Here is a 25,987-nt window from a genome sequence, read left to right as displayed (position 1 = left end):
CTTCACAAACCCCTGGCACGCCTTTGTCCAAGCTCCTAGATCCATTGACCTAGAGGGAAGACTAGTTTGCAAGAGGAACAATGCCACCGACTATAGAGGAAATGTGCTCTGTGCCTATCTTTCCATTAAAACCATTCCCCTTTCCCTGCAGGATCCTCAAACCACCATTTTCCTTATCATTTTCGTGCTGAGCTAGAGGGGAAACATCCAATCGATAATGATCGCCAACACACTAAGAGGAAGATGAGAAAACCCTAGTCACCACAGCAGAGCTAGACGGGAGCACCATGATATGTTCAAGTGTAACATGTTCTAAATGAAGTCCTATAATAATTAATTGAGAAGGTCTAACAACCGGCTCAAGGAATTATTTTGAGGACTTGGTATAAAAGAAGGACATTTTCCTTTATCAAGTATGAAAGAAAAAAGAATTATATTTATGTGAAGATTTTGTAAGTAGAGAGACATCAAAGTGCAACGTTAGGTAGAGAAATGTGAAAGTGCAGGAAGCTTCATTGCCAAGGTTTTGTTGAGTGATCCGAGGTTTGATATTTGGATCTGAGGTTCATGACTTGGTCTACAAGGTCTGATAGTGATTGGTTTAGTTAAAAAAACAAAGGAAAGAATAACATAACAGTAAATTACATGTTTGAGTAGTGAGCTCTTCTTGTAGTTTAAATTGCATGTTTTGGCAGTGAGCTCATCTTGCATACATTGTACCACAACTCCTAATAGGGTCAGAATCTCCTAACAGGGATTCAAAGTCTCCTAATAGGGACTCTATGTACTAAATGTTGTAATAAACTCCTTACAAGGTCCATGATATAACAAGGAATATTTATATTAGTATATCATCTTCTGGGTATTGTTCCCACTGGGGTTTTCCCTCTGATCAAGGGTTTCCCTAGTCAACATATCTAGTGTATTTGTTTATGTGCATTTCATTATGGTTATTTTTTACTTTGATTGAATAGTTAAGTTTTTTTAAAGAAGATCAACATTTTAATTGTCAGATTACTGAGAATAACTGATTCAGCCCCCCCTCCCACTCTTAGTTATCTTGGTGGACTATTGTTTCTAATAATCAAACCCTCAGAAACACCTTATACCTAGTCTGGAACTGTTAGAAAGCATGTTTCCTATCAATGTTACTCTTCTGATGATGTACTGCCTCTTTTAGTTGATTGCAGATTAAGATCACCTACTCTTCCATCTCTTTTAGCATGTCAAGACCCACAATAACCTTGTCCTCAACTCTATCCCAACTAATAGGAGCTTGACACAAGAGCCTCAAATGGAACCATACCCAAAGAAGAATGATAGGAACTGTTATAGGAAAACTCCACCAATGGAAGATACTCCTCCCATTTGTATTGTTGATCCATGTAGTACATGTGTAACAAATTTTCAAGCACCTGATTCACCCTCTTGGTCTATCCATCAATCTCAGGGTGGTAAGTTGTGTTGAAATTTAGGCATGTACCCAAAGCAGAGTTCAAGGTTGTCCAAAACCTTGAAGTCATTTGGGTATTGTTGTTAGAGATGATGGCTTTTGAAATGCCATGCAGTCAAAATATCTCTTAGACAAACTTTCTTGCCAAAACTACAGATCCATCCTTCAAACTGCTAGGAATGAAGTGGGTAATTTTAGTCAATTAGTTAACTACAACCAAGACGACATCATGCTTGCATTAAGTCATGGGTAAACCCTCTACAAATTCCATGCTAAGAACTTTCCATTTATACTAAAGAATCTCATGTGGTTACGGAAGAATTGTCAAATGGACATGCTCAACCTTGACACACTGACATTCCAAATACTGGGTAACATACTCTGTCACTTCCCATTTGAGTCCCAACCAAAAATATAAAGGTCTCAAATTAGCCATCATCTTGTTTACCCCTAGGTACCCTGAAAATGGAGTGTAATGCATCTCCTCAAGAATAACTTTCTACAACCCTTCATGGTTGGGAACATAAATCATGTTCTTGTACTTAAGCACACCATCATCATCAAAAGAGTAATCATCAAAATGTGAATCAGAGGCATCAATGTCCAAAAATGACTTCACCTATTCATAATGGGTATCTCCAAGAATGTATTGAAGAATGTACTCTCTCATACAAGTTCGAGATGTAGTGATAGCAATGATATGCCTTTTGTGAGTAAGTGTAGTTGCTATCCTATTATCTTTGCCTTTAATATAATCTATGCTAAAATCATATTCACTGAGGAATTCAAGCCACCATATCTGTCTATCATTCAGGTTAGGTTGAGTGAAAATGTATCTCAACCCCATATGATCAATTTTAAGCTCAAATGGCTTTCCCAATAAGTAATGCTACTACATAATCAAAGCATGAACTATCACAACCAACTCTAAATAATGAAGAACATAATTTACTTCATGCAATTCGAGCTTCCTAAACTCATAGGCAAAAACCTTACCATCCTGCATTAATACACCCCCAAGCCCATCTCCTGAAGCATCCATTGTAACAGCAAAATATCCCTTAAGATAAGGTATAACCAAGATAGGAGCGGTAGTAAGCTTTTTCTTAAGCAACTGATGGGATTTCTCACATGCTTCTTTCCACTCAAACCTTTTACCCTTATGCTAAAGAGATGTGATCAATGCTGCTATGTTGGATAATCCCTCAATAAATTTCCTATAATACCCAGCAAGACCCATAAAACTCCCAACTTCACTTGCGACCTTTAGAGCTGGCCATTCAAGGATAGCTTGAATCTTTGCAGGGTCCGCTGCTATGCCATCAACTGATAAAATGTTCCCTCGGTAGTGGATCTCTTTTTGAAAAAATGAGCACTTGGAGAGTTTCCCATACAACTTCCTCTCTCTCTCTCTCAAATGTTGTAGAACTATGCACAAATGCTCTTCATGCTCTACTAAATTCTTGGAGTATATTAAAATATCATCAATAAATATCTCCATGAATTTATCAAGATGGTCTCTAACTACACTATTCATCAGGTTCATGAAAGCGGTAGGTGCATTTGTTAGTCCAAAAGGTAAGACTACAAACTCATTATGCTCATACCTTGATCTAAATGCTATCTTAGGTATGTCTTCATCTCCAATGCAAAGTTGGTAAAATTCAGATCTCAAATTAATTTTATATTATTTCGTATATGGTAATCAATGCACATTCTTAAGGTACCATCCTTCTTCTTGACAAATATTACAGGAGCTCCCCATGATGATACACTAGGTCAAATGAAATATTTATCTAAGATTTCTTGTAACTAAGTGTTTAATTCATGCATTTATGTGGAATTCATATTGTAGGGAACCTTTTATTGGGGTTCTACTCTTGGCACAAGATCTATGGAGAAATCAAACTCCCTCTTATTGGGGTAGCTTAGGAAAATCATCTAGAAACACATCTCAAAATTCATGATGATCCTATAAATGAGGTGGAATGTCTTCCAAATTCTTGACATGAGAAACATATAACTAGCAACCCTTCCTCTTGGCCTTCTTCAATTTCATTGCCGATATTGGCCTTAATTCCAAGGGTCGTTTGACACCATTTACAATCACTAAGTGACTTATGTCATCGAGGCATTCAATCACCTTATACTGATAGTTTACTAAAGCTTTATGCTTACTTAACCAATTGATACCTAGGATGACATCGTATGAGCCCAAAGGTGCTACATATAGGTTGATCTCTATTCGAAAGCTAGGGAGTTCCAACTCACTACAAAATAAGCATTACTCTAGCCAGCATTCAACCCTATTACCATACTCTACAGTCCAAGGTTCAGCCATAAAACCAACCTTAACATGTATCTTAGCGACTAGCTTAGGATCTACAAAGCATTCAATAGCACTAGTATCTATAAGAATAGAAATAGGGTAACCAAAAAGTGTACCAATCATCTGTATAGGAGTGGCTTGATACTCTACTTGCCTATGATCAATTGTAGCATGAATGTGGTGCTGTGGTGGAAACTCCCTCTTGTCAGATCATTTTGGGCACTTAACAACAAAATGCTTATTGCCACATACGATTTTTTTTGTCATAGGGCTTCTCCTGTCATCATTCCTATTTTTGATCACCCTTGTTGTTTCCATTCCTTCCATTTCCATTTCTATTATTTTGGTTCTTTTTGTTGTTCCAATGTCCTTTGTTCTTATTCCTATCAGAATTCACCTAATCCTTATCCTTCATGTTTTTGATTTGTTGTTTCTTTCCATTTCCCTTTTGTTTGTCATCTTGATAACCCCTATTATCATTATATGACTTTTTATCTTGGAACTTCATTTTATAATTCTGGTTGGAAGATTTAGATGAGGAATATCCTTCAGTCTTTGTTCTTGCTAAAGGGCCTTATGCAACACAAAATCCATGGTCTCAGGTTCCTGCATTTCTACCTCACTGTAAATCTCAAATTTCAAACCCATCACAAATTTTTGGGTTCTAAACAATTCATCATACTGATGTTGAGGAACATACTTCACCAAATGACAAAAGCACTCATGATACTATGTGATATTCATGTTCCCTTGAACTAGCTTATTGAAATCTAATGATTTCTTATCATAGAATAACTATGGTAACCATCATTTGTGAAAAAGATGCAAAAATTCTTCCCAAGTTACCTCTCCATGCTGAAATTTCTTTTTGGCCATCACATTTTCCCACCAAGTAGTTGCCTCAACCAATAGCCAAAATGTTTCCCAAGTTGCTCTAGATTTCCCCGTATAATTTTATACTAGAAAATACTTCTCCATATTGGTAATCCATGCTTCAACATCTTCCCTAGAAGCTCTAACATGGAATGCGAATGGTGTAACTTTCTTCAGATCTTTGCTCAAATCAGTTGCTATCTGTAGCTAGTTAATGTTAATGAGAGAAACCCGATGGTCACCTTTCATCTTTTGATCTACCTCAAATCTTCTAAGAGCCTAAGCCAACTGCTCATCCTCACATTTTTTTCTCAATTCTTCTTCTTGTTTACACAAGGCTTTAGCGTGCTAATATTCTTCATGCTTCCTTGCCTCTTCATCAACATGCCTACCTCGAGTCTCATGTTCTAGGTTATCCATCCTTTGGCCTTGTTCCTATAACAAAGCCCCTTGTTGGGTCAACAGTACCAATATTTGATCCAACCTCTCCTTAGGTTCCTTAGCTCGTGCACCACTATTGGACCTACCTCTATAGTTAGTTCTTGTAGCCATGATGATAACTCAAACACTTGACACACATTGGCGCATGTTAGCACAGTACCCCAAGGCCTAGGGTTTAAACACAGGCTCTGATATCATATGTAAGAACCAAATCCTAATTAAAGATGCCACATCACAAGAGAATGAAAAATGTGGAAAGGAAACCAATCATGTCAACGCTGAAAAGTTAAATCTCATTCGTTAACAATTAACTGATTAAAAGATACAATAAGTTTATCAACAATTCAATATAATATTATATCGCAAGAACATACATCATATGAACTGTGGTACTGAAATACAAAGTATGTACATCACATTTTCCATCATAACTATGAATAATAATCCATTCCAATTTTTAAGTTTACACCATATATAAATCAAGATTACATAAATTGAATGATATCAAACATCATCACCAAGATGAAGATGCAAGACCAAGATAGATTCTGAAACTTGACGATTGTCCTAAATGTGTATCCGGTCTTCAAAGCCATTGAGCATCATCCTTCTACTACCTAAGATGGGAGTGTGGTGTAGGCACTTTTAGCTCATTGACCACAAAGTGTTTACTCCCTGGGATTCTTCCTAACAATGAAGAATGCTCCAACCCTAGCATGAGGATCCTAGCTTCTTGGAACAAGATGGATCAAATGGATCTAGTCTAGCCATGAAACATGCTACATGCATCTATGTTCCTAGTAGCCTAATCACGAAATGTGGTAGAGAAAAGAAAAGAACACTACACATTCTACTCATATGTAGTCAAAGAAAAATTGTAACATATCTACCCACATGTACATTTCTATTAAAATAAAGTATATCTAAACATATGCAAGATAATTTGAGCATAGTAACACACATATGCTACGTGTCAGAACATCATACTTAAATGCAAGTAATAAATGGCTTGGTCAAGTACTTAATTCCTCAACATTACTAAAAAGAAGAGACAAAACATCATGAATCCTACTTTTCATAATTGTAACTGGCTAGGAGGAGCAAAACATAGTGCATCCATCTCCACCCTCCTTGATGCCACATTACACCCAACCATAAGGAAGATAAAACCCACACACCCTCAAGGAGAACAAGTTTCAAAAAGGACCACGTAGTTCTGTGACAACATAATTAATGTACTCATTGTTTTTCAGATCATAATAATAATGTTAAATAACTATTTCCTACATACAATGGAGCACCAACATTGCTGGAAAAGTAGATGTGCTTGAAAATACTGTAATTGGTGTTCTTAGAAACATCAAATAAGTTTAAAGGCTTCATTTCAAAAATGAATAGCCAATCTATAACCCATAATTTAATGTGATAAAACTTCTAGCACACCACACAACATCACTCCAACATCTACATATTTTTATAACTATCCTCCATTGCTAGGTGTTAACTCAAGGTTTCTTAACTGTTACAAACATTCCTAACAATATTTATTTTAAATTGTATATAAGTCAAGCTACAACAACAATAGTCCATGTTACTAGCTATTTGCAATACACAAAAATTCATGAGAAGCTATTCAAAACTCAAAATCTTGCCACATAGTGCAATGCCTACAAGACAAAAGATATGTCTATATTTGACATATGATCACAATAGGACAAGTTATCTCACAATAACTCAATTTTATAAAACCCAAGTATTTGATAATAGGCAAAAAATGAGATAGGGACTCCAACACACCATTTCAAACCATTTTAAGGCTGTAATAAAATAATCAACAACATTCCACTAGTTATGAAATCTCAAGAATCGATAGTCTCTATTATAGTATTTGATATGAGTCTGTTTTTAAAACAAGAAAGAACATTATGCACATCATTGTCTCCCTTTTCCTAGTCCAATCAATTTTACATTATTTTCATGGGAAAGAAAACTAAGAATGAAATGAAAAAGTTGGGGCCAACACACACACCTCTAATCTCCTTATTATTTAAAACTGACCTTTTGTATGAAAAAATTGGTTCTATTGCTCTTAATGTAGGCTGAAGACATTGAAAAAAACATAAAAAATGGGATTTTGAGTTATTCAGTTTGAAATTTTATTTTCTTCAAAAGATTTGAGATTAGGGTAATTCCATTCTACATCCCTATTAAAATCTTGCAAGGAAGAACTCAACAATCATTGGGTTGCACAACAGAGTAGTTTTTCCATAGTTCTATTTGATTTTAAGAGACAATTGATAATTGGGAGTTTCAAGTTTACACATTTCCACATTAGGATGCCCACAATTTTACAAATATTGTCAAATAATGGGTGAAGGAAGAGTTTACCAAAAGAATAATATTCTAGATTATGCGGTTGGATTGGGTGCTAAAAGACTTACATTTTCTATGGTTGAGTTGTAGAAACATTGAAAGAACATGCACCATTTCTTAATTTCCACACTAAAATACTACAAGTTCATAACTTTTGCATGGAATAGGAACAAAAAAAAAAGGCACCTGGATTGTTGACCCTATTCAAGGATACCTTGCACTGTTTTTCCAACCCTAGCCATTGATGATCTCTTTTCCACCTGCTGTTGTCTCCTACAATCCCAATCTTTCTCCTCAACTTCCCAATGTTGCCATGCATTTTCTCATTCCCATTTCCCCCCCATTAATAATCATCTCTTCCACTACCCCCTTCATAACTACTTCACCAAAGCCCCCTAAATTTCCTCCTCTTCCTTCTCCCTTCTCTGTTAGTGGTAACTCAATATCGTTAAAGTCATAGTAATGAATGAAAATAAATAATGATATAGGAGTGGAAATTTAGAAATTCTTACTACCAACATGTATTAATTTATCAACAAAAAAATTAAATAAAGATATATTTTTGTACCTTTGCATAATTATTTATTGAACATTATATATCAACAAAAGAATACGGTAAACCTTCACATTTTAAATACACCTTTCATAAACAAATAATTAGAATTTGCTCCCATCTGATCTTGTAGTAAGAAACTTTTAAATAAATAACATGTCAAAATAAATCAAATCATCATGAAAACTAAATGTATATGTGTGTGTGGCTGCAAAACCATTCAATGCATCCCCTTCTAAGAGGCTAACCCCTCCACCTCAACCACACTCTCATCCCATCGATCCTGCATCCACTCAAACACTCACAAACAAAATTGAGTAAATATATGTTAAGAGATAACTAATAGACATCATAAGCATAATAATAACAATGTAATAATACATACATCAATATCTAAAATGCATCATCATCATGAAACATAACTTATAACATCATCATCTAGAAATCCATTACTTCATCATAAAATAATGTTATAAGCCTAATCATATTTAACATAGAAAGATATAACCAAAAACTTCCAATACATTAATCATCCATTTAATCACATCATAAAGCAGCAGTCAACTTAATCATTACTTAAATCCAAGTTAAATCAAGGTTTGACCAAGTTGAAATCAACAAGGTTGCCACATAATTGCCGCATAGGCAAAAACAATGAAAGTCGCAAGGTAGGTTGTGACATTAGTTTAGGCAAAAAAAATTATTTATTTTTCTTGCTCTTGATTGTTGATAATTTGGTCATTGTGTGGTTGTTGATATTCCAAGAAAAGCACCATTTTTTTATTCACCCCTCTAGTTAATATTTCAATTTTGATATTCCTTTAAATGGAAACTTCGATGTAAATTAATACCAAAAATGTGATGCGAAAACAATAGTCTTCGCCTAGAGATAGGCAAGATTAAGAAAACACAAGAAAATCAAGCTCCAATATAATAATAAGAAATAATAAAATAATAAAAATAAAAACATCAAAAAAAAGACAAGAAACCAATGCACTAGAAGATCACCACCTAAGCACACATAAACAACAAAATATTTGCAAAATGTGCAGAAGCCACAAGAGAAAAATGTAAGGGATGGAGAAGCCAAAATAATGCAATGGGAGGAATGAACCAAGGGGATAAGTGAAGGACCCAAGGAACACAAAAAAGAAGGTAAGGATGAAGAGAGAATATATAGTCTATTTGCACCTTTTTGTTTTTGGATTTGATTATGTAACAATTTCCAGTTGTTCTGATATGAGACTAGTTTAAAAAGGTTTCCAAGAAGCACTGAGGTCAACCATCACCATGGTTCAATTTGGATGGCTAGTTGAAAATCTTAATAGCTTGTATAAGATTCCTTTTGAAGAAGACATCTTCTTTATAAAGCACCTGGGTATTCTCCAACAAATATGATGTTTGGTAGAGAGGGAGTACTCTACCAGAGCATATTTGAGAGTTTTTTTGTGAATAATATATGCACCATGTTGATGGAGTGACATAGATGATTATGGTTTTGTGGTGGGTGAAATGGAGATAGTATCTAGGCTTCCTTGAGTGTTTTTTGGGTCTGCAACAACCCTAGGTACCCCTGAGAGTTGGATTCAACATGTGGGACTTTGAAGCAATGAGGCTAGTAGGAGGGTTTTCTAAGAAATGATAGAGCCCAACCCGTAACCAATGGCGCTAGTCACGAATCTCGTCATGTGTAAAAGGTGTTTTTAAACCCTTAGAAAAGATAGAATAGTGGCCTAGATAAGAGCCATATAAGTAATCATTGATAGAGGAGTTCCCCTCAATGACATACGATAAGGTTTTGGACTTATGGGTGGAGAAGAGGTATGGAAGGATTTGGTCAAAATGTTAAGAGAAAGATCTTTTTTCATGAAGTGAGGTGGTGGATGAATGAATTTTTAGAATATTATAAAGTGGGTGAATGAGGATTGAGGACCTCAAGTTTCCCTCAAAATGCTAACCAACATTTCTTTTTGGTTATTATGGGGTTTGGGCAAGAGAAATCTCGGATCAAGTACAATGGTCCTTTTTTGAATAATTAGATTGGCTCCTACATTAAAGATTAGGTTCCTAGTTTACCCCTAAAGAAATTTCCTATTGATGAAGTCCCTATTTGGATTAGGATGTATAACCTCCTGCATGAATACTTGAGTGAGGAGATGTTTCAAGGGATAAAAAATAGCTTGACAAGTTTATTAACTTGGATGAGGCCATCATAAAAGAGGAATTCACAAGGCTTGTAATGGGTCATAAGGAGTCATATTGTTTAATTTTTTAGACATGGAAAGACAAGGTGGATAAGGTGTTGGAAGAGAAATTGGCAAAACTTTTATGGTGTTGTCAATCTCAAGGACTTCCCTCAGTCTATGGATGTGAGCCCTTTCTAAGGAATTGAGGTTCCATTGGGAGTTGGTTTGCCCTTACTTCTCAAGAATGTTGATCTAGTGGAAGACTCTACTTTGGATTGTTAAGCATCGACATTGGTTGTGAATTAAATTTGGATGTGTGAAGGTCTCATCTTTCAAAATAGTGATATATTGCATAATACTTTTTGGGCTCTTCTAAGAAGCTTTGATCAACAATTAACTCTTGAAGTAATTGAGATTGACTAAGAAAAGTCATCAGAGGAAGTATCATTATTAGGAATTTAGAACTTGTGGTTGTTCATACCAAGATCTTGGGCCTTCAGAGTTGTGGTTTACCTAAAAAGGTTGAGGCTTTTAATTGAATGGATATCATCTCATCTGAGGACACACAAATGGCTCTTGATTTGGATGTGGAGGAGGCTTGTTGTAAGGATATTCATGTGTCTCCCTCCCATGTAGGGTCTTTCAATAGAGATGCAATGACATAGACTAAGACTTGCCAAAGAGAGGATCTATTTGAGTTCTTGGAGGAAATATGTATATAGGACTATATATTTATCTAGTAGTCTAAGGCTATATCAATCAAGGATAACCTTAGGAGTTAGAGGTCTTGGGGTAGAAGGTCCATTCAAAAACTGTTACGAGATGCTGGCAATATAGAGGGACAACCATGAAGTTCCTTACATGGAATGTTAGGGGCCTCAATGGCTCTAACAAGAGGAGACTGGTCAAGGGAGGTCTTGCTAAGGTGAAAGTGGATTTGGTTTGTGTGCAAGAAACTAAGATGGATGTAAAGAATGTTGTAAGAGTTTTTGGTGTTCATTCTCAGTGCTTGGGTTTCTTTGAGGAAGATGTTGGAGCGTCTAGAGCGTTTGGTATCTTGTGGAACCTAAGGGTAGTGAAGATTAAGGCAGTGCTAAAAGTAAGCTACTAACAATTGGTTAAATTTAGGTCTCTTTCTTTGGGTTTCTCTATTATTTTTGTAAATGTTTATGGTCTAGTTAAAATGGACCAAATAAAATGGTCTGGGTGGAAACTCCAAGTGTCTTGGTCCCCTTCCTTCACCAATGATTATTGTGGTGAGGGATTTTAATGCAACTTTGACAACATCTGAAAAGAGGGCCAGCACTAGTGTAATGAGTAGGGTGCAATATAATTTTTAGGATTTCATGATTGGGAATGGTATGTGGGAGGTGAAGGTAAAGGGTGGTTAATCTACATGGACAAATAAGAGATCTTGTTTCTTAAATATAGCCAAAAAAGTTGATAAGTTTTTTCAAGTAGGGAATCAAAACTCCCTACCCTTTATTTTTAATGCAAGTGTAATGTGGATTTCAAGCTTAGACCATCATCCTGTCCCACTACTCGTGTAGCAAGATGAGGTTCCAACAAGGTGTCCTTTCAAAATGGAGCCTATGTGGTTTTGGGATCTAGGATTTATGGATATGGGAATCAAGTGGTGGTTGAATGCTCCAAAAGAAGATGACATTCCATTTTTTCTAAAAGCTATAATTTATTAAACAAAATCTCAAAGTCTAGAATCGAGTGCATATTGTGAATATCTTTGCTGAAAAAAGAGCGTTGAAAGGACAATTAATTGTTTTGAATAGTAAGGTGTTGGCTGATGGAATGTACTCTACAATAGACAAAGATTTGTTAAGTTGACATGGGGAAATTATCTAGAGGGAGGAGATATATTGGAAGCAAAAGTCTAGGGTGAATTGGCTCAGAGTAGGGGATTGTAACACTAAATTTTTTCATAGCTCAGCCAAGACTTAAAGAAGCATCAATTAAGTTCTATCAATTAATCTACCAGATGACTTAGTCTCAGAAGATCTACAAGTCATGAATACAGAAGTGGTTGGTTTTTTTACCAACTTATGGTCTAAAGAGAAGATGGATAGGCATGATTAGGGTTAGGATTGTATTTAGAGTTTGGGATAAGATCTTGTTCAGGATTAGGATCACAATTTACTATAAAATTAAAGTTATGTTTAAGATTTATATCATAGTTTTAATTATGGTCAGGCAAAGGTTAAGGTTAGGGTAATAGTTTAGGTTTGTTTTTTCTTCTTTCTACCCTTTTCTAAATTCCATTGCATCTTTAGCTGCTTCTTCCATGGTCCTATCAACCCTTAATTCTATGAGCTGGTTGTAGAGTCGCATTGGTCTAAATTTAATCTGTATAGTCCATACATTGAAGGAGATTGATTAAGTTATTCTTGGCAACTTTGCAACATCCCTAAGAACAGATAAGTTGCTACTTGTCATCTGGTGGATTTCTTAAGAGCCTCATTCCATTCATCCTCTGCACTTTTCTTCCTATATTTTAGGTTAGAACCTAAAAATTTGTACTTGTCTTATTCTAAGTGCACTAGCTCAAGATGAAATTTTAGATTTCATTCCATGTCTAGTGTCTTTGTGACAATCAAATGCTTATGGCATTAGTTTCATTTAGCAAGCTTAAAGCTTGAATTTTTGGTCTTAGAGGTGATAAGGTCCCTAAACTAGATGGATTCTAAGCTTTTTCAATCATAAATTTTGGGAAGTGATTAAAATAGATCAACTTATTGGGTTAGTTGCGGAGTCAAGGATTAATGGTGTCATTCTATAAGATTTTAACAACACTTTTGTGGCCTTAATTATGAAATGGGAGAAACCATTAACTTTTGATTAAATCTATTTGATCTCTCTTTGTAATACAATTTATAAAATTATCTCAAAAGTGGTTGTGAACAGGTTAAATATTATTCTTAATAAACTAATCTCTCTAGAACAAAGTGTTTTTGTTCCAAGTACACAAATATATTAGATGGGATAGTGGATTATGAGGCAATTCATTCTGCTAAGGCCAGTAAACAAAGAAGAATAATGTTAAAGTTGGATATTAGGAAGGCATATGACAAAGTGGATAGAATTTTCCTCATAGAGATAATGAGAAGGTTTAGGTTTGGTGAATGATGGATCAGTTGGATTGCATGGATGATCTCAAAATATCATGCCTCTATTTTAGTCAACAATATTCCCTAGGTTTACTTTGTGTATACACCAAAACAATCTCATTTTTTCTTTTTCTTTTATAATGCTAGATAAAGTATTGGGTCAATCTATTTTTAGGAAAAGGGAGCTTAGTTAGTGGAAATACATCCTTATTGCTAGGGGAGTTGAGGCCACAACACACTCAATTTTCTGATGAGACTTGCATTTTTAGGGTTTCTTTGATGGTTAAAGCAAGGGTGATGAAAATTGTTCTGGACTCTTATAGTTTTGTGTTTGGGAAATGCGTGAATTGGAACAAATCAGAGCTACTTTTATTCAAGATAGCGACCAGTTCCCAATGGGCTATAACTAGGTTTTTTGGCATTCAATACACCCTTATTTCAAAGTGCAAGTAAGACAAAGGATTGGAAAGAGTTGGTTAATGGATGCTTCTCTCCTATGGATGGATGGAAGAGGCAACAACTTACTTTGGCTAGTCAACTTCTCATACTGAAGACAATCATTTCTATAATGCAATTTTTTTTCCATATCTTGTTTTAGAATCCCTATGAATGTGATTAAGATTGTTAATTGAAGGATGCAAAATTCTCATAGAATGACTCAAGTGAACATGATTTTTCTCCTTAATAGTGTGGAGTGAGTATGCCAACTAAAAAGACAACCTAGACCTTCGAGTATTGGTGGGGTTGAGCATTATGATGCTGGTAAATTTTTGGTCATGCGAGCTAAGCATTTAGTAAATATAACTAACAATGCAATAGAGTGTTTGATCATAATAGAAGGAATTCTAAAGGGATTAAGTTGGGGTCCATAAGACTCATTTCAAAGGTGATTCACAGATTGTGGTAAATGACATTGTTAAAGGAGAATTGGATGCGTGGTACCTAAATATACATATAAGACAAATCTAAACCTTGTAAGATGAAGTAGATGAGTTTGAGGTTACACGTGTTTAGAGAGGCCACAAATCTGTCAAATATTGGGGTGGTTGGGGTACTTGAAGAAAATTTTTACTTTTGCAAGTATGGTTTCGATTGCAAGTATGTACGATACACTATCTCTTGCAACACAACAAAAAAGGACCATCAAAATTCACTTACATTCACCTATCAAGAATTGGAATCCGAACAAAATTATCCCTTTTTTATTGACTAGGATCAATCCTGGAAAGCTCATTCAGAAACAACAATATTTAAAGTCTTGCTATTCTCATTAGTGCACTAAAAACACACCTCTAAAGGGTCTATTTGGTTCGTGGCATTGTACAAATCAAGATTCTACAAATCTTGATTTAGCAAAATTAAGGTTTTGCAAATCTTCATTCCTATTTTTGAGATTTTACTTGTATTGTTTGTTTCACTTCGAAGATGAATGGAAAGATATATTTTTATGCATATTCTTGGAGTTGAAGGAAAGCTCCAAAAAATAGTCCAATATAATTTTTTTACACTCCTCAAAGAACATAATTAAGTTTTGATTTTCAATTCCTAGTTGCTAGTGGGATGTCTTATAGCCTAGTTTTTGAAACAAAATTAGAAATATGATATTCCAATTCCATTTTGACAACTTTGAAACAAAGACAAAAAAAATTCAAATCTGGATTATGAAAAATCCAATGCCCATCTTCCACGATGGCCAAAAGTAAACATCTTTACCCTACTGCAAAGATGTGATTTACAGCAGCTAAATCATGAATTGTTATTTTTAGGTAGCTTGGACAGTTGTTCATCCATATGTGATTAATTGGCAAATAATTCTTAGAGTTACAACAAATATTTGTTAATTAATTGACTCCTTCTAGAAGCCACTAGTGACCTATTGGTTAGGTTGTTTTAATTGAGAAGCAACTAAAAACATCTTTGCTGAGTTGTCTTGATCAAGAAGCAACTAGAAACCTATTGGTTAAGTCATATAAAAGGGGGTCAAGGGAGGCATTTGGAGAAAAAATGGAATAGAGAACAATAGAAGTTGTAGAAGCATTTGTAGTGTTAGCAAATGAGTTTGCAGTGATAGCAAACAATCTTGCAGTGTTAGCAAGAGTGCAATGATAGTGTTGGGATAGCAGTGGGGAATATCAACAGGAGAAATTAGGAGGTTGTTTGAATTCTACTAGTGAGAGGCAAGGAGTTTTGTATCTCTTGATTTGCTAAAGTTAATATAATTTCTCATCTGGAGAACTAGTTTTCCCTTAGGGGTTTTTCCAGGGATGATTTGTCCAAAACCATTGTGTTCTTTGTGTTGTGAATTTATTTTATATTTTATTAGTGAAGTTGCGGTTGTGTTATTTTTTGATATTAGCTGGGAATTTATTTTTAGCAGTTTAATAATCATTTACAATAGGAGATTAGTAATCAGTGAGTACAATAAGAATTTTCACATGGTATTAGAGTAGTGTTGAGGGTAGAAGAGTTTTTCTTTAGGAAAGAAACTGAGGGTTTATAAAATCTAGATCGATCTCTTTAGATTTATTATTGCTTTAATCCCTTAAGATGGCTTTAGCTAATTTGAGAGATCAGGATAGATTGGATGGTGCCTTGAATTTTGGTGTCTAGAAGACCAAAATTTCTTTATTGTTGGAAGAGAATAGTATCAAGGATTATGCTACTAGTGTTGTACTTGTACCAATGGATGCAACACAACTTGTAGCATATAAGAAGGACAATGCCAAGGCGAGGAGGATTTCCTTGATGGTGTCAAGGATCATATTGTTCCACATATCGTGGAGCTAGATACGATGAAGAAGATGTGGGATGCCATTTTAAATTTGTACCAAAATGCTACCACCAATAGGAAGATGATTCTCAGAGAGAAGATAAAGAATACTTGGATGAACTAGGGAGAAGACATTAGAGGTTACCTCACCAGGCCTAGACTTGTCAAGGACGAGTTACCAACTATTGGAGATAGTCCCAGGGATGCTGAGCTAGTGAGAATAGCCCTAAATGAGTTTTCTAAATGGTGGAGTGCCTTTGTTCAAGATGTCAGTCGACGAGATACCTTATTTAGTTGGGATAAACTATGGACTAATTTAACCTAGGAGGAGTTTAGACTAAGTCTTGTCAAAGTGAGAAGAAGAAGAAGGACCTTTCTAAGGTCAAGTGCTTTGATTGTCATGATTATGGTCACTACATTACTGATTGGCCAAAAATGAAGAAGGCAAAGAAGCGGGCGATAGCTTCAGCAAGTGCAAAAGAACTCTCCAGTAGACTAGAAGATGAGTTTGCACTTATAGCTTGTATGGTGAGCTCAAGCTAACAGACTATTTGGTATATAGATAGCGGGGCATCATTTCATATGACAAGAGTTAGAGAGTACTTCTCCAGTTATAAGGAGGAGAACACCAATATCTAGATTTCTATGGGAAACTTGTCCAAACTCAACCTAGTTGGGAAAGAGACGATTCAATTTCAAAAGGAGAATGGAAAGATAATTCTAGTTCATGATGTGTTGCATCTTCCAGTATTAGTTATGAATTTGATTTCTGTATCTGTTCTTCAGGATAGGGGGTATAATGTACTGTTTAGAGGGACATATGTTGATTAAGTAGAAGGATTGGAAATCACCCATAGCTATTGGAGTTAGGAGCAGAATCACCTTTATAGGTTGCAGTTTGATACTCCTAAGGTACTCATGAGTAGCAATATTCCTAGAGATCTTGGAGAGCTATGACATTGGAGGATGGACCATATTCATCATGGAGCACTCAAATTGCTTCGTGAGATGGTGACAAGTGTTCCCCAAGTGAGCACAGAGCATGATGATGTATGTAAGGGTTGCATGTTGGGGAAGTTCACGAATGCATCTTTTCTAAGGAGTGACACCAGATCTGAAGGTGTTCTTAATCTATTACATTTAGATGTATGTGGATCAATGTCGATAAAGTTTATTAAAGGATATGAGTACTATGTTACTTTTATCAATGATTTTGTCCAAAAAGACCTGGATATACTTCTTGAAGACCAAGAATGAGGTTTTCAATCAGTTCCAAGAGTTCAAGGCTCTAGTGGAGAACTTGACATGAAGGAAGATACACATTCTTCGGTCAGATAATGGAGGCGAGTACAAAGGAAATAACTTCTAGGAGTTCTGTTCCAGGGAAGGAATCAAGAGAGAGTGGATTGTTCCTTACAATCCACAACAAAATGGAGTTGTTGAGAGGAAAGAAGCTTGATGTTAGTCATTTTAGAATATTTGGGAGTTTGGTATATTGTCATATTCCAGGTGATACATGTACCAAGTTAGATTAGAGTACAGAGAGGGGGTACTTTGTTGGGTACAGTGAAACCTCAAAGGCATATAGGATTTTTATCCTTGGGACCAAAAGAATTATTATCAGACATGATGTAAATTTCATGGAGGACAAGGTATTTAGAAGGTCCAAAGATTTGCTAGCATATGATCAGAGTGAGTAGCCAACAAAAGCTCCAAGGCCTAGTCAAGGGCAACAAAGCACAAGTACAGTTACCAATACAAGTGGAGGCTCGGGTTGTGAAGTTTCACAGAGCATGGAGCAATAGGTGCAACAGGAAATGCATATAGAAGACTTAGAGGTTGATATTTCATCCTCTATAGTTGGCAGCAGGAATCATGAGGTTCAAGAGACACAAAGGTATACTTAGGAGTTTATGGGAGCTCCTAGAAGGAGTACTAGAGAGTGAAGAGAACTAGTAAAGTTGAATGACTATGTGGCATTAGTTAGTTAGTTGGTAGATAGTGAAAATTCAAGCTATCAGGAGGCTATAGAGCATCAGGTATGGCGAGATGCTATGGTTGAGGAGTATTCCTCAATAATGCAGAATGATGTGTGGGAGGTAGTTCCTAGACCAATAGATAAAGGAGTAGTTGGATCATGCTAGATCTATAAGATAAAACACGATGCAGATGGTAGCATCGAGAAATACAAGGCAAGGTTTGTGGCCAAGGGGTTCTCTTAGAAGGAGGGAATAGACTACGAGGAGACATTTTCTCCAGTGGCTAGGTATGCTTCTATAAGAGCTATGATCTCATTCGTAGCACAAATGGGATAATAGATCCAATGGATGTCAAGACAACATTCCTTAATGGTGAGTTAAAGGAGGAGGTATACATATAGCAACCAAAAGGCTTTGTAGCACACAACAAGAGACCCATGAGTGCAAATTGAAGAGAACATTGTACAGACTCAAGTAGGCTCACAATGCATGGTATAAGCGCATTGACACTTACTCGCAGGAAATGGACTTTGTGAAGAGTGAAGTGGATGCTAACCTCTACTACTTGGTGGTTGGTGGTGATATTCTCATTCTTGTTCTTTATGTGGATGCCTTATTTCTTATAGGTTCACTAGGGCTCATAGAAGACTGCAAGAGGGACCTTCTAGAAGAGTTTGAGATGAAGGACTTAGGACTTATGCACTACTTCCTAGGCATGGAGGTGTGGTAGATAGATGGAGAGATTTTCCTTGGTAGAGGAAATATTGCACTGAAATATTGAAGAGATTCAGAATGGAGGATTACAAAGCCATGTCTACACCCATGAACACAAATTATAGGATAGTAGATACATCTAAGGAGAAGGATGTAGATCCCACCTTATATAGACAGTTGATTGGTTCACTTATGTATTTGGTCAACACTGGGCCAAATATAACATTTGCAGTAAACTCTCTTAGTCAGTTCATGGTTGAACCAAAGAGAATGCATTGGACAATGACCAAGCATGTATTGCATTACTTGCATGGTACAATTGAGTATGGGATCAAATATATTTGAGGTGAAGGTATCAGGTTGATGGGCTATACTGATGTAGATTGGGCAGTAAGTACAACAGACAAAAAAAGCACTTCAGGGTGTTGTTTCAGTTTGAGAACAGGAGTTGTATCTTGGTTCAATAGGAAGCAAAAATCTGTGGCTTTGAGTTCAGCAGAAGCAAAATACATAGCAACTAGCATGGTGACATGTGAAGTTATATGGTTTCGAAAGTTGTTAATAGCCTTTTTTGGTCAGAAGGTTGAGACTATTGTGATACACTACGACAATTAGAGTTGCATCAAGTTGTCTAAGAATCTAGTATTTCATGATAGGTCTAAACATATAGACATCAGATATCACTTCATCAAAGATTGTGTACAATGAGGGGTTGTTCAGCTACAATAAATACCTATAGAGGAGCAGGTAGCAGACATTTTGAAAAAGGCATTGGGGAAGGAAAAATTCATCTTCTTTAGAGATAAGTTGGGTCTCATGCAAAACAACTTCCTCGCTAAGAGGGAGTGTTAGGTTTAGGTGGCTTGGACAACTCTTTGTCCATATATGATTGATTGGCAAATAATTGTTAGAGTTACGACAAATATTTGTTAATTAATTGACTCATTCTAGAAGCCACTACTAACCTATTAGTTAGGTTGTTTTAATAAAGAAGCAACTAGAAACTTCTTGGTTAGGAAGTAACTAGAAACTTTTTGGTTGAGTTGTCTTGATCAAGAAGCAACTAGAAACCTTTTGATTAAGTAGTATAAAATGGGGTCAATGGAGGTATTTGGAGAACAAAATGAAACAGAGAAAAAGAAGAAGTTGTAGAAGCATTTGCAACGTTAGCAAATGAGTTTGCAGTGATAACAAACAATCTTGCAATGTTAGCAAGAGCACAATGATAGCTTTTGGGATAGCAGTGGGGAATATCAGTAGGAGAAATTAGGAGGTTGTCTGAATTCTCCCAATGAGAGGCAAGGAATTTTGTATCTCTTGATTTGCTGAAGTTAATATAATTGCTCATCTATAAAACTGGTTTTCCCTTAGGGGTTTTTCCAAGAATGATTTGTCCAAAAATATTGTGTTATTTGTATTGTGAATTTCTTTTCAGAGTTTATTGGTGAAGTTACAATTGTGTTATTTTTTGATGTTAGCTAAGAATTTATTTTTAACAGTTTAATAATCGTTTATAATAAGAGATCAATACTCAGTGACTCCAATAGGAATTTTCACATGAAGAGCTGATGACATATAATAATTACAGCTAAAAGAACTTCAAGATACAAATGTTGAGATATATGAAATGAGAAACATAGACAATTAGCTAGAAAAAGCTAGAAAAAGTATCCCAGCAATAGTGATACAATATACATAATAATAATAATAAACAACACAAGCATCAATTGGTAGGATCTCCATTGCTTTTGGATTTAGCAATTGAGTAGAGAAATTTGTACATATCATTTGAATTTCTATAACAACATTGCAACGAAGTTATCAAAAACATTTGATAACATGTCTACAAATGTGGGATAAAATATGTGGAGAAGCGCCAAGGAGCGCTGATTTCCAAGACCACATTTGAGAGAATAAAACAAGCAGCAGTGTCATAAATTGCAAGTATGACTGCAGAACCAAAAAAGTATGCTTTATGGATTCTAATTTTGCAAAAAGAAAAAATTCTGTGGACAGACCTGTTAAGACCTCAATTGGGATGTGATTTTGATCATGAGGGCATTTCAAAGATGTGATCTTGTTACTCTTTGAAAATGCATCATTATTATTTCCTGCCAAGGGAGGAATACTTATGCATTCATGTCAATCCAAATATGACATTAACACTAACTAATAAAATCCAAGAATTTAAAAGATTATATGAGATTTCAAATGTTTATATCTTTTTCTAATTTTTCATTATTTTATAAATTAAATTTTTCATCCGTTCTATTGGTCCATACTATTTTTGGTGGGGGAGAAAATTAATTTTCTTCAAACAAAAATACAAATATTTTCTAACAACTTCATCTTACATTAATGAATGTATTAATTATAACTTTATCTTTTCCACATTTGTGACAAGTTGATAAGATTTTTTTTTTCAATCATTTTATCTTCCACCTCACACAACATGTATAATCAATATTAATTATCATAATCTATTTAATATTTTTAGTTTCTTATTTTAAATATATTTATTATTAGTTTTACATTGATGTTTATTTTTGACTATTTGATATAACTTGTTCCTAAATCTTCATATAATACATAAGTTCAAATTATATATATATATATATATATAATAAATATGTCTTTTTAATATAATTTCAATATGTTATATCTTTGTATTTGAATTTTTAATTTTTTTTAAATTTTAGTTTTTTAATAAAAATAGTTAAATTATTACTATTATTTTACTTTTATAAAAATAAATTAAACAATATTATTTTTTAATTATATTTTATAATAGTATTTGTAATATGTATAATTGATAAGTGTTACAATTTTTTATTTTTTATTATTAATATTTTTTATTTAAACAATTTATCATTTAGTTTAAATACATTTAAAATTTAAATATATATTTAAATATTAAATTAGTAATTATATTTTATATCAAAAAACATACTAAAGAAATAACCACAAAATAGAAATAATTCAATTTTAAAAGATACATAAATTATTACTAGATTTTTATAAACTATGTATTAAAATTAAATAATTATATTTTATTTTTTATTTATTACAACATATTTATTCATCAACATCAAATTTATATGTATTACATCTATTTATTATTTACAAATGTACATATTAAATTATATAGATATTATTTTATAATTAAAAATTACTTAATTTTATGAAAAAATTGGAAATACAAAATATTAAATAGTAAACCTTCTCTAATTGTGTAAAATTAAACAATTATTTTACTTATAAAATATTTTTATATTACATACATTTCATTTTTTCTTATATAAATGTGAGTTTTAATATAAAAATTAAACTCTTAATTTCATTAATTAAAATATAATATATTTTAATTTTTTACTATAACCATGATTTTATTTTAACTATAAAATATGAGCAATCCTATCAGATCACTAGTGCATTTCTACGCAAAAATTAATGCATTGATAATATTAATTTAGATTCTCACTCATCTACAACTCTAGAACCATTATGCTTTAGGCAGGGACTATGAGCATTGCGTCTCTTGTTTCATTCTGGTAGATAAGTCTCTTGTTTCATTCCGGTAGATATAGTTCGGAAATTACTCTAATATTGTCGTGGCTTTCACTTTCTCGCACACGAGACAAAACAATTTTTTATTCAACTATGTTCGGAATCATGTGAAATGCACAGGGAAGCTCCTTTCGGATGGATAACTTTTCAATGAAAAAAATACTACAGTTTGAAACGCACACGGAATCGATGTACTTTTTAATATTTTAAAATTTTGTAATCGGTACGATACAGTTAAACAGCAATGGCGGAATATTTTAGGTTTTTATTTAGTTATTTTTGAATATTTTAAAATTTAGTAGTGGCCAATGGTCAATGCTTACCTACTTCGGATGATCCTCGGGTCAAACTCCACGTGTTAGAGTATTGTTGAAAATTGAGACTGAAAGTGATGAACACCACATTCCATGCATACTGTGGGTGGAAGTGCAATTTTTTTTTTTTCAAATAATGTTGATGGGCGATTTTCAAGTCCTATTCAGATTCGATAGGATGCTTTTAACAACATCGACGCCAACTTTATAGCAGCAATGGCATTCTTCTGGCATTTGAGGTAAGCAAACCTTTCTCTATTCTGCAAATTTCTTTCACGAGACTCGTTTATTCTGATTTAGATGATGGTTGGTTAGAATTTGATTGTTTCAGTAGACTTCTGTAAAAAGTTTTGGGAAAATTGTGTGTAATTTACTTGTATGAACATTTCGAATCAGACCATATTTCACTTAATAACGGAGTTTGATGTTGCAGATAATTTACAAATCATACACTGCAGGTTAAGGTTCCTGATTTTGGGTTTTATTTTCACTGATTTTGTTTGAAGTTGCTTTTACACATGTAATGCTTATCACCTTCGTTAATTTTGCAGATCATTGGGGCATATTTGGTTTATGTAGATGTTAAATGAAATTAATCTGCGTGAGGAGCTTCAGTAGAAAACAAAAATCAATTTGTATTTCTTGCAAAACATTACAGGAGATAGATTGTGTTTTAGTATTTCTGCCCATGCAAAGGAAACCAAAGAGATCGTCAAAGACTGTTCAAGAACCAGGGACTTTAACTCTGGGTTCCCTTTAATGAAAACTTGACAGAATGATCACTGAAGGGAACAATGAAGAGATGCATTTTAAATTTGAAGGAAAAACCCTTTCCTTCTCGCTACTTTTAGATTGTGACAGCTATATAATATTACAAAGTAAGTATTCTTTTTCCAGAAGAAAATAACAATTACTTCTGCAATCACTTTAAAACTGCCTTATTCTGTTAAGTATTAAAACTGCAAACAATTTTTTTCCCAGAAGAGAGTAAATGCTGATTTTTGAAGTGAGAAATCTGTGTGACATAGAATAACACCCAATTGACAGGAGAATTAGAAAATATAAAGTTAAAAACTTTCTATTGTACACCCTATTGAACACAAACATATTGCCAACCAACAAAAAGATGCAATCTTATTCACAAGTGAGCTACTTTCAATGGATTAGCAAGGTTTGAGTTGTCAAGATCTCAAGGTAATGTCAAAAAGAGGAAAAACAAAACTTTGAACAAAATGCCATCATTAAGCACACATCATTCAGAAGGAAACACATATTTTGAAAAATGGAGAGCTTGCTGCACAAGTCTACCGATGGCATGCACCTTAGAATGTGAAAAGAGGACTTTGAAAAATGAAATTGGTACCCATCCATAGGGGGCACCTATCTGTTGAGGGACATTTCTTTTGAAAACAAAAGGGAAACCTCCTTTTAATATTCGGGTACCTTTGTATGCATTGATTGGATTTTAATTTCAGTTTGTGCATATGCAACATATAGAGTTCACCCTTGAGTAAAACAGCAGGACTTTTCATCACATCAGAGATCTTTGTCTTTTAATAGAGGGTTTTACATCAGTCTCTGCCATTTCATCAGTGATCTTTATCTTGACTATTACAGTCATCTTTTGAGACGGCACGTTTAGCTCAAAATCTCTAGTATTATAACAGATGTGACTGATTTGGAAGGTTTGCTCATTGGTTTCAAGTGATTTCCAGTGCGTACAACAAGGTTTTATCTTCCAAAAAATTCACATTTTTAGGTTAGCAGCGGCTAGGGATTTTGGTTTTAAAATTCAGCTCTTGTATTCATCCAAACCCTTGATTTTGCATGCTGCTTCATATTGCTCAAGGTTTTGTCACACTTTAAGCAGGCTATTGATTGACCAAAAACAAGGTGTCAACATGCATAACGTCTTTGTATTGGCTTGTTTAAAGATCAGAAGTCTTTTATGCTCTAGAGACTTGGATTACTCAAGTTTGCAATTACTAGCTAAGGTTTGGTTTCAACTGTTGGATCTCAAAATTGTTATCCACTATCCTCAATATTGAACAAAACCTAAGTTTGGAGATGCATTGTTGTTGGTGTGAACATGGATATTACCTAACTGGTTTACCTTAAGTCCTATGCCCATTAGTATAGTTTACTTAGGGTACACATAGGATGCTTATCACTCTATGCAATATATCAGAGGATCAATACACTTGTTATAATCTTATGTTATCATATGCCTTTCCTTGGCCTATATAACCATTATTAACCAAGGGCCTTGTTGTGAGGTTTTCACATCATTGCCCCAAAATTTTTGAGGACCCCCTTTCTTTCGGTTGCCTTGGCAAATTTTTTGGAGTTGTCTAGAGATTTTTGATTGAAAATTTTACACCTTGGACACCTTCAGGCCAGGAGGGATTTGATTTGGTTTATTTTTCACTTGGAGGTAAACTTGATTTTTTTGGAATATATAATTTTATCCTTAGGCCAAACAAAAAGCAAAAAAAAACAACATTTTTTCGATGTTTAAAACGAATAACTGACAGGATAAAATTGCAAATTTTTGGACTTAGATGATTTTTTGAAAATTTGAAATAATTGTATAAGCTTGAGCATTTTCAAAATGAATTTGTTAGATTTAGTCATTTCGAAAAATCTTGAATTTTTTGGTGAAAAAGGAAATTTTTTGTTAATGAAATTGAAACTGGAGTTTGAATTTTGATTGCTAGGAAAAGGATTTATTTTGTTAAAAAAATAAAAAAATAAAAATTGTATTACAAAATCAAAATTAGATTAAATTGCAAAATCACATTAATTTGGTTGAAATATTGCCTAGAAGATTTTAAAAATGTTAAAGGAAATTGGTAAATTGGAATTGAAAATTGATTTTAGCTTGCTAAATTCAATTTTAATGATATTTTAATTGCCAAAACGTTATTAAATGAAAATTTTGACATCTCCTAGGCTTACCTTGTTTCTATTTTGCAATTTTTTATCAAAACGCAATTAAATGGGCCAATTTCACATGGGCTAAGTAATTTTAATGTTGCATTTAAATTTGGGCCATTAATTAAGGGCTAATTTAATTTTGTTTTCCCTCTAGGCAAGTCGGCGCACTTGGAGAGGCAAAAAGTGTGGTATAAGAGGGGCTTCCCCTTCTCTTATTTTCTCATTCCTTTTTCCTTCTCCTTGGATGTGCAATTTTCCTCTAGAGGCAAATTTTTTGCTTGGGCGATTTTTTGGAGAGGTAGATTTTTTTCCTTTTTTGGCGGCATTTCCTCCTTCTTGCTTGGATGAATTTTTGCCCTCGGGCGATTTTGGAGCAAAT

At 34.3% G+C, this 25,987-nt stretch overlaps 1 protein-coding gene across 1 annotated transcript in view; it reads left to right on the top strand.

The window, feature by feature from the left end:
* Positions 1 to 11,055: 11,055 nt before the first annotated feature.
* LOC149569624 (uncharacterized) overlaps positions 11,056 to 25,987 on the top strand; it is a 28,272-nt gene continuing 13,340 nt past the window's right edge. Inside the window, exons 1-2 of the mRNA XM_089816958.1 lie at positions 11,056 to 11,260; positions 25,763 to 25,906. Coding sequence (XP_089673084.1) covers positions 11,056 to 11,260; positions 25,763 to 25,906 — 349 coding nt within the window. The remainder of the gene's footprint in view (positions 11,261 to 25,762; positions 25,907 to 25,987) is intronic.

Source organism: Cupressus sempervirens, chromosome 3 (assembly GCF_028749045.1).
Source record: "Cupressus sempervirens isolate cs-2001-9-10 chromosome 3, ASM2874904v1, whole genome shotgun sequence".
Classification (NCBI taxonomy): domain Eukaryota; kingdom Viridiplantae; phylum Streptophyta; class Pinopsida; order Cupressales; family Cupressaceae; genus Cupressus; species Cupressus sempervirens.
Note: the sequence above shows the minus strand (reverse complement) of the source record. Positions and strands in the feature narration are given on the sequence as shown.